The 16039-nt window shown below is 33.0% G+C and overlaps 2 protein-coding genes and 1 long non-coding RNA gene across 3 annotated transcripts; 2 read left to right on the top strand and 1 right to left on the bottom strand.

The window, feature by feature from the left end:
- The first annotated feature begins 1449 nt into the window (after positions 1-1449).
- Positions 1450-5482, top strand: LOC109800735 (ubiquitin-conjugating enzyme E2 2). Its single transcript, XM_083066186.1, has 6 exons — positions 1450-1618; positions 2299-2446; positions 2562-2587; positions 3447-3536; positions 4524-4612; positions 5191-5482. The coding sequence occupies exons 2-6, from the start codon at positions 2322-2324 to the stop codon at positions 5317-5319; spliced, it is 459 nt and encodes a 152-aa protein (XP_082922312.1). The 5' UTR covers positions 1450-1618; positions 2299-2321; the 3' UTR covers positions 5320-5482.
- A 1095-nt stretch (positions 5483-6577) lies between these two features.
- On the bottom strand, positions 6578-10415 carry LOC109802664 (putative LRR receptor-like serine/threonine-protein kinase At1g14390). Its single transcript, XM_083066185.1, has 7 exons — positions 9032-10415; positions 8229-8362; positions 7865-8108; positions 7582-7775; positions 7311-7363; positions 7123-7234; positions 6578-7039 (listed from the first exon to the last, which is right to left on the bottom strand). The coding sequence occupies exons 1-7, from the start codon at positions 10281-10283 to the stop codon at positions 6719-6721; spliced, it is 2310 nt and encodes a 769-aa protein (XP_082922311.1). The 5' UTR covers positions 10284-10415; the 3' UTR covers positions 6578-6718.
- LOC145952987 (uncharacterized) lies at positions 10345-14290 on the top strand. The gene is made up of 4 exons (XR_014430498.1): positions 10345-10482; positions 10848-11369; positions 11541-11666; positions 13939-14290. It is a non-coding gene; the product is annotated as an uncharacterized LOC145952987 (long non-coding RNA).
- Positions 14291-16039: the final 1749 nt, after the last annotated feature.

Raw genomic sequence — 16039 nt, 5'->3', positions numbered from 1 at the left:
TTAGCAATATCCACTTTTTCATCTTTGCTTTCTCTCATTCCCATTTCTCAAAAGATATGTCCCTTACTTTGCTTATAATATTATTGCTGTCATGTATTGCTCCATGCAGTGCCGAAAGCATTTTTGTTGTGCACCAATGTTATTGACCCAAAAGTAGATTCCCCGGAGGGAGATAAGTATCAAAGATATATTCATATATTCTCTCTTGTATGAAACATCAATAGAAGTCAAATGTATAGATTCTTGGATGTTCCTTTGCGTGTATCTTTCATTGCTGTCCACATATAAGCCATATAACTCTCTGATCTTGATTTGTTTGTGATATAATATAACTTCAACTCTGCAAAGGGAATCTAACTCCAATAGTTCTCCAATTGGGGTAAGTCTTCGTGTTAGTTTTAAGTTTGGTAGTTAATTAAGCTTTATCTCATCCATAGAGTTTAACCACCGAGTGCATTAGTTAATCGAAATAAGATTGTTCTAACTTAATAAGATATTTTGTGTTTGAATCTTAAATACATAACTATATTAAGTATTTGAATAGAGAATTTTATTGTTTAAAATAGTCTTATCTAATTTGAATATGATTGTTTTTGATAAAATATAACTATAATCCTTAAAAGAAATAAAATAGAAGAGAATTTTTGAAACATATAAGGAGGGGTAATTTTTGTAAGGTACTTTGACCCTTATAAAAGGAGTGATCCGAGCTGAAGAGTTGAGAAATTGTTGTAATTTAATACATGTACAATTAGATAGTGTTTATTTTTTTGGTGTTGAATTAGATAGTGTTTAAATGCGAGAAAAAAGCAGAAGAGTAAATATATTTTGGTCTTTCAAAAGTAACATCAACAAAAGTTTTTGAAGACCAAATCAAACAAATTAGATATTTATTCTAAATTAAATATAGTAGGTTGAAAATAAAGGTAATTTTTTGGAAGTGCAATCCCTATCTCATAAAATAAAATGGTGACGGTTGTCGGGTGAGCCACGCTTTTCTTAAAACCACTTTCCCATTGAAATAATAATAAAAAAATTCAAAGAAAATGAAGTGAGACTCCAAATCTAAACCAGATGATCAATTTTTATTTACATAAGTTTAACATTATAATGAAATTATTTTAATGTTATATTAAGCTTCTTTTTTTGGTGGAATTAGGTTATGGCCATGATGTATTAAATGTAAATGTTACTTGAACTAACTCCATGAACGATATCCAAAGTTTGCTACTAGCAGTAGTGGTTAGTAGCTACGCACACATGCAGATTTCTATTTTCATACAAACAATGAGATTACAACGTGTGAGAGCCTTCAATCATGAGTTGTGCAAGTTGCCAAGCAAATGAATGGTTACATTCTTAATTTTCTTTTGACATATACGTTAGTACATTTTACAAGAGAAAGCGACACACACACCCCTTTGAGATTGGGACCGTTGAAACCTTTTTCAATTATAAGATGAAGAATCTCTTTCTCTCACTGATAAGCTTGGAGGCACTTTTTAAATGACCAAATCAAATTCCCTATTCAAGTTCACATCTTTTTAACCAGTTCCCTCTTTCCCTTTCCATTGGGACTGCAACTCTTCATTCACAAGTCACTATTCTCTCTCTCAAGGTTCTTCTTGTTCTTTTCCTTACCCCAGTTTTGCTTAAATATCTGTGTTTAATGTTCTAGCAAGGTTTGTTTATGAAATTAAGTGATTCCCTTTTGCTTTGTAGTTTGATGGGTTGGTTTGGTTGGTTACCTTTTACTAATCCTGATTTGGAAATTTATTATGAGAGAAGTGGAAAAGTTGATCTTCTTAGGATTTGGGATTGTGATTGTGAGAAACCAAGTTTGTGGTGTTTTGGAAAACCTTGAGTATGTTGTTTTTTGTGATTTGTAAGCATGAATATGCTTCCCCCCACTTTGTTATTTTGACAAAAGAATCCAGCTTTAAACTCACTGATGCATACAAGGAGGATTGTTTCCTGGTTAAATAACACCTTCCTCTATAGGAATTGGATTTTAACATGTACGTAATTCTGGAAATTGTGAAGTTTGATCATTGTGTATGGCTGTATTGGCTTGATTGTTGAGAACTACAGTAAAATCAATTTTTATCTCTCATTGCGTGTGGGTTTGCATTACTTTAAACTTTTAATGTGTTGTGTAATAATTTATTACAGGTTGTTACTTTCTTTAATCTGTTGCTTGCTGATGTTGATCTCTATCTATCTCTGTTGTTTCTCTATGCATAATGGCTTGTTAATTACTGATTAAGATTGCTTGTGTTCGAGTTGATTGAAATATAGGTTGTGACTTGTGAGTTGTGAGGATGTCAACTCCTGCAAGGAAGAGACTTATGAGAGATTTTAAAAGATTGCAACAAGATCCCCCTGCTGGCATCAGTGGGGCTCCCCAAGACAATAATATTATGCTTTGGAATGCAGTTATCTTTGGGTATGTTATTAAACTAAAGAATTTGCAAATCCTGCATTTTTCTTTCCTTAACAAGGGTTTGTTCCCTTTTGTGGTGGTCTAATTAGTAATTACGCTTTTCTTCTTGTTTTTCTAGACCGGATGACACCCCTTGGGATGGAGGTACAACAATATCTTCTACCTTATTTAAAAAAAAAACTTTATATGTTGTCTCAATGTTCATATGAAAATTTCTTCTCTGCACCAGTCACCTAAACAAAGATTGTGTAATCCTTTTCTATAATGAACTTCAACATTTTAGACCACATTATATAACTGGGATAATTCTGCTGCACATTTAACTGAAGTTTCTCATATTATAATGATCAGTTGTGATTGTTTTAGTTTGTAGCTAACCCCAGGAACCCACCATCTTTATATTACCCGTTGATATAATAGCACAACCTTGACCCTAGTGTAGTGGATGGTCAGAGACTTGGGTTTATTTGCATTTACAAATGATTGAGAAGAAGAAAGTTGAACTTTGTATCCAGCTACTTATTATTAATATTTTGCTGTGAAGTATAATCAAATAATTTTTTTAACAACTAAACCTCTTGGCTTGAAAGACCTGCTCTCGGACACAGGGAGTCAACTTGGCACTTTCAAGATTGATTTCTGTCAATGTTAAAATAATTTTTAGTCAATAGAAGTTACGCCTTGCAAGTGTAAATTAGTATTTGGTTGTCAGTTTTGAGATAATGCGTAAACTATTTCCATGGATAAAAACACAAAAAAAAAAAATAATAATATGCAAGTGCTACAAATCTTCTAAATATTAATGTTTATCTGTCTTCCAATTTGGAATCATCTAGAAAGTTGAACTTTTATTTGATGCATGCTGATATTTAGTGTTGAATGTGCGAGTATTGTATTTGTGTCCTACACACAACTTTACGCTTCTTTAGGTGATTGATTTTATTGTTTGATTGATTCTTCTAATTTCAGTATGCTTAAGTGATCAAATTTCTGTGTATTTCAGGCACATTTAAGTTAACACTTCAGTTCGCCGAGGATTATCCGAATAAACCACCTACAGTGCGCTTTGTTTCTCAAATGTTTCATCCAAACAGTAAGTAGGAAACTGCAACTTGCTTTCTTGTCTCTCTTTATGAGCCAACATGTATAGGACCCTGCAATCACATAATGAAATTGAAATGCCAACCACTTGAACTATTTCTGTTTCAGCACCCAAGGGTTACTATCCAACTTTAAACAGAACTGAAAATCATTATTTAAATCCACCAAATCAATTTGGATTTGGGAATTCCCTGGAGAAACATTTTTTGAACTTCGTTGGTGGTGAATTTTTGTCTTCCTGCAACATCTCTTAGAGAAGTTATTTAGGAAATAAAACATATGTTGTTGTTTACTTCTGTCCTGATTCAGCAATTAAGTTCTTCATTATAGGCAGTTAGTAAACTTTTTTCGTATATTTTAATTAATCCTTTGGTAATAGCATGCTGAAAGGAGATTGAAATTTATTTAAATTAAGCTATACATATATATTTTAAAATATTTAAAAAATCCATTCTCTAATAAATACATGCTAAACTTTATGTGATAACATGAACAGAGAATGAAGTGGTCCTTTTCTCTATACCCGTCTCTGTTTGGGAAATTTTTATAATGAAAGTAGAGTTCCTCGAATTTCATAACTCATAACTCATAAGAATACCCGAAATTTCTCTACATTTCTTTGTTTTTGACTCCTAGCTTCTGTGCCATGATGCCAGTTGTAAGGCTCATAACAAATAGTTTTGGAGACTTTCTAATGTGGAACTTACTGTGAAATTATTTACCATGAATGAGAATAACTACTTGAAATGGTAATTGTGCATAATATATTGGCTTACATTCTACACCAAAATAAAAAATAAAAAAATTGGCTTACACAATCATTCCAAGTGGTTGTGTTTGTTCTTGGTTTTCAATATTGTTTCTTAGTTTCTTCCAATGGATCAGTGTATCTGCAAGAGAATAAGTACTATTTGCTTTTGACTAGTTCATTTACTTCAGTAATTTTCAGTTCTGAGCCCCTTTTCCTTGCCCATTTTAGTTTACGCAGATGGAAGCATATGCTTGGACATTTTACAAAATCAATGGAGCCCAATTTATGATGTAGCTGCAATACTTACCTCAATTCAGGTCCTAGTTATCCTCTATCTTTTGACATTGCTTTAAGACTATTAATGTTGGCATTGAATTTATGCTTCTGTGAAGTTATGAAAGAGCTCATATGGCATTATTTTTTATAACTATGTTATTGGTATGGAGTATCAACCAATCTAAGAAGTCTTCTGTTGTAACCATATTTTTTTATCACAAAATTTGTATTCGATACCTTGCTTAAAAGGACCTAGTCAAGTACTACTTGGATCAACGTAATTAGTGTATCATAGGTAGATTCATGTGCAATTGTTAAACCAAATCTGTCTCTGAACAATACAATTATCTATCAGTTTAGATCTTGCAGTCATTTATTCTTTTCATTTCATCTTTTTCTTCAACTAGTTAAGAATCTACGAAGTGCTAATTCAATAGCAACCAACTTCATTGTTTTGTAATCTCAGATTTTTTCCTTCTTAAATAGAAAACCATAAGAATTTATTGTAATCATTTTAATTCCATCACTCAACAAATTAGTAAGCATTTTGATAGAATGCATTTTTTGTGCATTGTTCTGAATATTTTCTGTTCACATGAAACTGGATTTCCTGTTGCAGTCGTTGCTTTGCGACCCAAATCCTAACTCTCCAGCGAATTCAGAAGCGGCTCGGATGTTTAGTGAAAACAAACGTGAATACAACAGAAGAGTAAGAGAGATTGTTGAGCAGAGTTGGACTGCTGATTAAGTATCTTGGTGTTGCTGTTAAAAGGTTTTCAAAGGATATGATTGAATAACCATTTAAGTACTTTAAAAACATTTGTGTCTTGTAACCCTTGACAATGTGTTTGTTCAAACTTATATGAATGGACTTATGATCTCTATGTTAAGCTGAATCATATTTTGTTCAACTCATTTTGTTTCATCATTATAACATTATAAATTCGTTAATAGCTATGTTGCACAAATATGGCATAGAACTGTCATCTTCTCGAGTTTGACATGTTTTTAGAGCGGACACATTATAGATATGCTTCAAAAATTTTGATGGACTGTGTCCACACAAATTGGGTACATCTCCATCACGGGCACACGTAAATGATCACGGACACATGTAAATAAAAATAAAAATAATAAAGGGAGGATTTGAGATTTTAAAAAAAATTATTGTGAAATATAATGTCTCTTAACAATTTATTTTTGAGACTAAGTTATTATCATATTAATGTATAATTTTTTTTTCATGTTATGTATATTATATATTATATATATGTCATGTCTATATGTTTTATATATTTTTTTTATTTTGTCATATCCTCGTATCCATGTTCGTGTTGTGTATGTTGTGTATCCATGTCGTGTTTGAATTCGTGTTACATATTTAGCAAACAATGTTGGACCTATGATCCAAACAAAAGTTATTTCCCGAAAGTTTCAAGGAAGGGGAACAAGGGATTGATTGGTAGAACCAAAATATGAAAACTTGATAGATACTTGAATAATAATAGTAATATAGACAAAAACTGGCATTTTTAGAAAACTAAATATATTTACAATATATCTTTAGGCTTTGTTTGTTTACAGTTTCCAAAAACAGATTTCATTTTCTAAAGTTTTTTTGTTTCCTCAACACATTTGAAAGTTATTGTCCTAAAATTCATTTTTGTTTTTTTATAAACAACTGTTCTCTAAACACTTGAAGATGAGATGAGAAAGCATCTCTCAGCTATTTTTACTTTTGGTTTTTAAAACAATTGTTTTGGAAACAATTTTTAAAACTTATTAGACTTTGAACACGTACAAAAAAGGTCCTGAAAGGCATCTGAGAAGAGCAGATTGCATGGTCTTTGGTCCTATGAAAGGTGGAGGACGAGACTCAGAAGGATATAGGAGGAAGTTGTCAAGAGATATCTCATGGTAAATAATATCTCTGAAACTTCGGTCTTTAGCATAATCAAGTGGTGTTGAATGGCCCACGTAGCCATCTCACCTAATGGAATAAGAAATTGATTGCTAACTGCTACTTACCATAGAATTAATTTACAAAACAACTTTTAAAACAGACGAGTGAGGAGTGAATAAACAAGCCCTTGTTCTTTATGATTAAATAACTTATAAACTACGAGCAAACAGTTTTGCAGCTAAGTTTACAATTTTGTTATGAAGCTTATACCGCTGGTCCTTGCCTCTTGAACTTGCACGGAGTACTGCAAATTCCAAAGAATATCCTCTATGGAAGGGCGATTGCTAGAAACTTTGCTGAGACAACTAATGGTGACCTGAACCGCAGTCCTCAATGATTCATGCACATAAGTTTCTCGGAGGGAAGAATCCACCACACCCCTTAGTATTGGTGATGCAACCCTTATAGATGGTGATGCACCCCTTAGAGATGGTGATGCACCCCTTATTGATGGTGATACACCCCTTAGTGATGGTGATGCAACTTCTGATAAGCCTCTCTCCAGCTGAACATGACCATAGAGGACATTAAAGATAGGAAAAACATATCCAATAGTACATCTGACTAAGGATAAAATGTCACGTATACCTCATCCTTCAACTTCTCTACTTCACTGGAAGAAGTAACTAGTTTGCCAGTGATAACTTCAAGTAGAATAACACCATACTGATAGATATCTTCCTTTTCAGCATTATTGGTGCTGCATGTTGGGATAACATGTTATATTTTGGATGTATCAGTGGATGAAAGATATAGATAATTAAACTGAGAAATACCTGCCAATTTGATTGGAGGCTCTTTGTTCATAAAGTTTGCTGTCATGACCTTTCTAAAAATTGACGAAGGAAGATTTCATTAACGTTAGACACTTTGAGAGAGGCATTGAAAGCAAATATTACTAAGAACTAGTCATCAGAGATCGCATATCAACTAGTAATATAAGCAAAATAGAATATATGAGTGAGGACAATTTTCATCTTAAAAGTCTATATTGTAAAGTTAAGTTAGGTCGTTATCAAGATCAAATTAGATAAGTTCTGTTCTTACCTTGGATGGCCATGGAATGCTGTATCCATTAACTTTAGCATTGAGGCTATCATCCAACAGAATATTCTCAATCTTTATATTGTTGCCAAATATGCCAGGACTAGTTCTGGTGTGTAAAAACTGGATTCCTCTTGCAATGCCTATGCTGATTGCCATTCTTTGTGGCCATTTCAGCATTTCCTTTTTGTTCCTATCTGTTTCATGAATTTCATGTTACATTTTTTGGTCATAACAAGTGTTGATTTGCTCTTGCAGTTAATTTTTTTATGAATATTTTGTTTACCTGCAAGATAATCCTTCAATGTCACGTTTGTGACACGCTCAAATACAATGAATATTGTGCTTATAATTTGGGGACGGTCCTCATGAGTAATGACAGAGTGTCCAAGAACACTCACCAAATTTCTGTGCCTTAAATAGGGTAATACCTTCAAGCTCTGAATACAGTTTTTGTACAAACTCTTCTGCTTTAGTTTTACACAATTGACCACGACCATTGAACCATCTATGAGCCAACCTTTATATAGCTGTGTAAAATGCAAGAGTAAATGCCATTACCACTTGGTCTTGTGGGTTCCATACTTCCATCTCTTTGTAGAGACCCCATAATCATTAGGAAAGTAATAGAGATATGAAAATTCTTTTACCTGTCCCTGTGATCCTTCTGCTATAAGATTTGATGGATCAAAGTTGTTTGTAGCGTCTTCAATTTCTTCTAATGAGAAAATGGAGTATGGTGGGAATCCCAGAATAGGTTGTCTCGTTGACAGAGGAACATGTTCTATTTCCCACAGGAGAAAAAAATCAATTCGTGCATGAGTAAATAAAAGACACAGAATATTAAGGAACATGTATACCACAATGAGGAACCAAAATTATGATCTTCATACAACAACAGCAAAGTCTATTGTATCATATCGTATTAAAATATATAAGTAAATAAATTTGATTCCACTCCCCTAATAGAAGCTTAAATTATATTGTCTCTAATTTAAAAAAAAAATGAGAAATGAAATGTACTACATTTTAATCTATTTGAATGTAACCAAATCGCTTAGTAGTGATAAATAATAATAAATAAACCACCAAAAACATTTTTTGTTTCTCTGTTACATTTAATATCGATGACAACTAATTTTAAATGCTCGATTATTGATTTTAGAACTTCAGGAAATGAAGTTTTAGACATCCTTATTATCAACTTAGAAACTTCACAAAAAATCTATTTATACTCAAAAGTTTTAAAGTTGATAATAGAGATTCAAAACTAGTTCTCAATAATGTCAATAATCACATAAAGGAAGAAATGTCCCTAACAAGTTCGTTTATATAAATATGGATCAAAGTGAAATATATATTAATCTCTCAAAGAGAGAAATGCAGTATAATTTAAACACACATCAAGATATGAGAAGTTAATTTATAATAACAATAATAATAATGTCCTTACTTGCATTAATATTTGATGTTGGATATGCAGGGACAGAAAATTTATCATCAGCAGAGATGTCTTGGTTATAATTGCTGTCTGCTTTTTCTGCTTTGGACTTCTTGAAGATGCACAAAATGAAAAGAACCAGAAACCCTGCAGTTCCCACAATACCTCCAACAATACCAAGTATTAGGCCTAGTTGCATCTCTGACTCCTTCTGCTGGCTTCTATGTGGTGGTTTAACAGCTAAAGCCTCCACTTTCTTGCAATATGAGGATGGATGTTGACCATTTAACCTTCTAGTTGTCAAACAATTCCCGGCATAAAGTGTTGTTCGATTTGAACCCTTTGAACTAATACATGATGGCAATTTTCCCACCAAGAGGTTGTGTGAGATATCAACAAATGCCAAAGAAGAACTACATGATACATTCACAGAAAGGGAGCCACTTAATTGGTTTGCAGCCAAGTTTAGGTACTTGAGGAAAGGAAGAGAGAAAATAAATGATGGGATATTTCCAAATATCACATTGGAAGAGATGTCAAGTAGCTGAAGTTTATAAACTTGCATGAGCTGTGGAGGAATTCTACATCTCAAAGAGTTGTCTCTCAAGATAACCCTCACAATATTCTTGCTCAGTGAAGGGAATCCAGGACCCAATTTGTTGCCACCTAAGTTGATCTCTTCAAGAGAAGCCAGTCTCCCAAGATCAGGCACACTCCCATTGAAAAGATTTTCAGCCAAAACAAGACTCCTGATGCTTCTCAAAGAGGAAATTGATGATGAGATTTCCCCATAGATGAAGTTTGAGCTAATATTGAGCACTTGAAGGGACCAGAAACTGTCAATCTTGGATGGCAAAGGACCCCACAACCCAAGTGACACCAATGACAACACCTTCAGATTTGAAAGCTTTGTCAAGACAGTAAAGAAAGACTCAATGGAGAATCTTTCTGAGAGAGTCTCAGATGAATTCCAAGACACAAGCTGAGTTTTGTGAGGAGAATGAGAAGTCTTGTTCCCAATGATGGTTAACTCGGTTACATGGCCATTAGAGCACACAATCTTGAGAGAAGGTGAGGGAGGGAGGGAGCAGAAGTTGGTCATGTTGTTCCATCCTTGAAGAGCTTGAGGATATTCAAGAAGCTTCTGAACTTGGAGAAGGATTCTGTTCTCACTTGTCGTTAACTGTGCACTGGGAATTGGAGTAAGCAGCACAAGAATGATTGCAGGAAACAAGTAATACAAAGAAACCAAGAAAACCTTCATTTTCTGAGGATCAGACACCTGTGTAGCAAGACAAAGAATGGTGCTAAGTGTCTCAGAAAGAACAGAATATAACTCTATTGCAGAGTTGAAGCTAAAAAAATCGAAATATGCCACCTAGAAGATAACAGTAATAGCAGCAGTTATTGCTCAAAAGATTAATTATATGCATTTTTGACTTCTACTACTATTATTATTAGAGGTAACACATTTCTTCTATCATATTGATTAAAATTTATTAAAATATGAAATCATAAGTGAGAGTAGTTAGATGAGAAATCAAAATTTATAATTTCTAATAATTTAAGGTGAAGTAAAAAAATGTTAAATATGATATTGCTAATATTTATGTTATTTTATTATTATCAGAGTCAATAATATGGTTTTGAAAATATTTATTTTAAAAATTAATAAATCCATTATACATAATAATTTATAATCAGATGATGGTATAAAGTGTATGAACTATAAATGTTTATTTATTTTAAAATGTGCTTAGGTATAAATTTAGAATAATCTTTGATTTTTAGAAACATTTCTAAGTTGTATATAAACATTATATTGCAGAAACTTACACAGAAAAACTAACAAGCAGAGGGAGAAAAGTTCACTTTCATTGCATGATGATTTCAAGAAAAGGATCGTTTGCATGAAGATAAAAATTTCCAATATCGTGGAGCAGGTAGAAACTTTGTGAAGAGAATCTGAGATTCTGACATAAAAGTGAGATTTTATGATTACATGTAATACAAGAGTGAAGCCACCAAAGTTGTTGATGGAAACCAACTTAGTAATAATAATAATAATACCGATCAAATGCTACAAAGACTACTTCATCTTCAGTAGAACCGGGTTTTCTACGCTGCCACGTTTCCTAATAGAGTCCCATTTTCCACGTGGCAAATTCAGCCGTTCAACACAGTTCCAATAGCGAAGTTGCATGGTGCAGGAACTTAGATGTTGGCATGTTATCGTGGACCTGCCTGTATGTTAATATTGACCCATTTTTTTTTCTTTTTTTAAAAAGGAAATGATTCATGTGAAGCCACGGCGTATGACATAGGTTATAGTTATGCTCTACGGACTATGGTACGTGATTTTCCGGTAATGCTACATAATTGTTTAAAAATTTTATATTGTTATTTGTGAGACCCGCTGTCCTTTTCTCTCTTCCACTCTCTTCTCCCTCACTTCACATTACTTTCTCCTTACTTCTCCTTGCCTCATCCATTGATTTCCTTTACTTCTTGCTGTCTCAAGGTGTTGATTCTCAGAGGTTGAACTTGCTGAGGTGTGGGCGTTTCTCTCCTTCTCTTCCCCCGTTCAAGCCCTTCTCCACTTCTCTTCTCCGTTTCCCTTGCCGGAAGCTCGGATTCTCGCACCGAGGTAAGGGAAGCTAGTAATTTTCTTTCTTTTGTCGCTGTTTTTGGCTGTGGATGAGTTCTAGAAACTCATTAGATGCTTATGGATGGTTGATTCGTGGTTGTGTTGAATGAGAACCTGTTTTTGGGGGTTTCGGGGTTTTTGAGAAAATTTGGGGAAATCCGTGATTTGTTGTTGCATGTTGAAAAAGGTAGTATTTTTGGGTTCTAGGATGGAAATGTGATGCTTTGGACCGATTGCATGTGCCTGGGAAGTTGATTTTGCAAGTTTTTGGGTGAAATTTTCGAACTGGGGAGAGTTTCTGTTTGAATTCGCGCTGAGCGCAGTTCTTCGCGCTGAGCGCGACTTGAAATGGGGACTCACTGGGTGAATCGCGCTGAGCGCGGGGAGAACCGCGCTGGGCGCAATAGACCTCTGTATGTCTCTGGTTGAGACGCGCTGAGCGCGAACTTGAACGCACTGAGCGCGAATTTGAAGTTCCGAAATTGACTTCATAGTCTTCATGAAAGTTGTAGCCTTGGATGTTAGCTTTCCAATAGCGCTGGAATCACCCAAAAAGGAGTTTTAGAACTCCAGTTGTGGTTGTTTTAGTGAAGAGGGGTCGAGCTGTCAGCTTTGGTTATAGCTGTTGCGGTTTTCATCATTTTTAACAAGGTAGATGAAGGAATTTGGACTTGGTGTCTTAATGAGAGTTGTAGGAAATTTGATTATCTTTCATATGAGATAAGGATGAGCATGGTAGGAGTAGTATAACTCCTGATGCGCTGTTTGCTGTGATGGTTGCCATTTCACATTTAGTGATTTGGTTAAGTTTAAAGTTGTTTTAGGTGCTTAGGTGTATTGGTGTTGTTTGGGTGAGTAAGTTGACAAGATAGATGAGTTGTAAACAAGATGGTTGGGTCGTATTATGTGTTGAACATGTTGTGCATTGTGAAGTTGTTGATCATGTTGTTTTAAGCTGTTAATGATGAATGTAATTGAGCTGAATGATGATATTGATGTACTGCGCTGAGCGCGACCCTTGTCGCGCTGGGCGTGAGACTCCTTGGGAGTCTCTGCCTCGAGGGCGCTGGGCGAAATTTTGGTTTACGCTGGGCGCGAGACCAAGGGAGTCTCTGCCTGGCCTGCGCTGGGCGCAATTGGGTATTGTGCCAGGCGCGAGAGAGCTTTGGACTCTCTGGCTGAGTCTCGCTGGGCGCAGGCACGCTTGCGCCGGGCGCTGGCCCCTGAAGCCCTCTGGTTGTGCCACGCCAGGCGCGACCATGAGCGCGCCGGGCGCGTATAAGGATGTGAAGTTATATGCTGAATTTGTTGATAATATTGTTTCATGCTGAACTAAGCCGAAATCGATGAATATGATGTGATGACTAGCTGAAATTGCTGTTTGATGATGTTGAGCTGTGTTAGGTGTATGTTGCTGTAAGATGCTTAGATGTCCTGTAAGACGTTGAGTTGTGCTATGTGATGTTAATGCTAAACTTTATTGTTTGAGTCGAGCTGAATTAATATATGCTGATAGTTGTTGAATTATGCTGTAATTGCCGAGCTGAGATGTAATTGATAAATATGTTGTGCTGACTAGATGTAAATGCTGAAATATGATGTTAAGCTGTAATAGATGTATATCGCTGTGCTGAGCTGGGCTGTTATTGATGATTTTAAATGCTGATTTATAATATGGCTGTGCTCTAGAATGATGAGCCAAGTTGTGAGTAGTAAGTTGTGTTGAATACTACTTAGCTGTGCTGTATGCTAATTTTGCTATGCTGTGCTGTGCTATGAGCTGTTTTGCTGTGCTGTTAGTTGTTGAGCTGTATGCTGTGTTAGCCACTATAGTGGTGCTGTTATAGCCGCTATGTCGGTGCTGTTAGCCACTATTGTGGTGCTGTTATAGCCGCTATGTCGGTGCTGTTAGCCACTATTGTGGTGCTGTTATAGCCGGTAAGTCGATGCTGTGCTCCGTGCTGATAGGAGCTGTTGTAGGCCGTAAGGCTAAGCTGTTGTAGGAGATCTCCGAGCTGATATGCGTGACGACGCATTATGTGTTTACTACTATCTATCGATGTGTACTGTTGTTATTATTGAATGATGTGAGATGTGCGTTGTTATGTATATATATATATAACTGATGTTGTTAAGCTAATTGATGTTCTAATAGTTGTAGCTGTTTACTATTCTTAAATTTATATATATGTATGTTGTTTCTTTTCACTAGCTTACCCTTGTTGTTTCCATGTGGTTTGGACTGCGATGATCATACTATGTATGGGAGCAGAGCAGGGATAGGTTGGTGGCTTGTGGCAGGTCGGTAACTGACAGATAGAGCTTATTTCTTATGGATGTTTTGGTGTTTTAGCTACTTGGTGTAGCAACTCTGGATGTATTGTTGTACATTTTGAATCTAGTCAGACTTGGACATGTATATATGTATATTCTAGACACTATATGTATACACTTGTTCTTTTCTGTCCGGTTTCAGGTGTACGGTGTAGTGTGTAGTGACCAGCCGGGTCGTTACATTATTTAATCACAATTGATTGTTTTAAAGATTACATCAATTATAATCATTAGTTAATTGACAACATAAATTTTTACACCGATAGCATTAATTTAAAAAATATAAATTTGAAAATATTCATAGTTATGAAAGAAATATAAATATCTGATTTAGGCAAAATTTAAATATATAACTAAAGGAGAGAAATTAATTATAAAAATATAGGTAATTAATTTAAAAAAGAGTTCAATTTAAAATTAAAAAATTTAAAATAATATCTGTCTATTTACTTTCCTTAATTAAGTTCAGTATTGATTACACAAACACTTACTCTTCTCGATTGCAAATATATATCTACTTTCCATATTGCTTATATATGATTGTTACATGTAGAATCTCATTATTTTTTGAATAATTATACACATTTCTGTTATTTTTATGAATAAATTATGCACATCTGTTTGAGTATAAATTATATAATACCTTAAAAATAATAAGGTAAGAGAGGGCATAAAAGAGTAACCGTAATTTCAAATAAAATATGTTGTAAGTGTAATTAATATTTATCTTGAGAAAAGTTAGTGTTATTATCTCAATGGTGAAATTACAATAAATAAAATTATACTTTCTCTTGACAAATATAAATATTACACAATTTTTATATTCAATTAAAATATTTATTCCTCTTATTTTAAAAAAATATATATCAATATAATATAATATATTTAGTAGATAATTTTGTTTCTTAAACATGTAGTTAAGAGTTCAATCTGTGATATATAATATAAAAAAAATATTTGTTATAAAGGTCAATCTCTTATATTTCAAAAGATTAATCATTAATTTTTTTACTAAAAGATATCTTAATTTATCAAATCTCCTTACATATTTGAATGCATGACATTTTACAATTTTTCTAAATTTTTAATTAAATTTCCAATAGGCTTTTAGTTAAAAAAAATATGTTTACACTATCCCTCCAGTAAAGTTGCAAGTATTAGACCTCACTCCCTCATTGTCTTAAAATATACTTCACCTTTAACGAATATAAATAATATATTGTACTTTAATAACTTATTTCTTAGTGTATATATTTAATTATTATTTCAAAATATTTTATGATTTAATTATTATTTCAAAATATTTTATGATTTATTTAATTAATATACTTCACCTTTTTAATTATATATTTAAAAAAATATTTATTTTTAATTATTATTTTCACAAAAAATATTTTAAAATAATCATATAAAAAACTATATATACAAGTAAAATATATTCAAACACAAGTAGTATTCACTTGATGATATTAATATTGTATTTTTATGAATATTTAAAAAAACTAGTACTTCTATATATTATTAATTATTATATTTATTGAATATATAACATATACGTATTAAGATATTATTTTTATACATATTTAAATGAACTGGTATTTTGTATATATAGTATTAATTATTATATTCATTAAATAGAATATATTTATTAAGTTTAATAATTGCAATGCTAATATTAATATATATATATATATATATATATATATATATATATTTTGTACAAATTTTAAATGAATCTATCTATATTAATATCTATTATTAAATAAAATGTAATTATCAATTCATAAATTTTATTTTTAACTGTTATTTTAGTAAAAAAAATTAAATTAAATTATATATTTTATAATTTCTTTTGTTAAGCAGCGAATGACAACTTAATAAACTAAACATATTTTAGTTTATATTTTGAACTCTTACAATAAATAAATAAACTAATTATATGTTTTAATATATGAGGATGTGACAGTCTAATATTCACATCTGAACGATTTATTCAATATTTTAACATATGAAAAAATTGTATAATATTTCTATCTATA

The sequence above is a fragment of the Cajanus cajan genome, chromosome 11 (assembly GCF_000230855.2).
Source record: "Cajanus cajan strain Asha chromosome 11, NIPB_CcT2T_4, whole genome shotgun sequence".
NCBI lineage: Eukaryota > Viridiplantae > Streptophyta > Magnoliopsida > Fabales > Fabaceae > Cajanus > Cajanus cajan.
The sequence above is the reverse complement of the archived record's forward strand: the minus strand, read 5'-3'. Positions and strand labels throughout refer to the sequence as shown.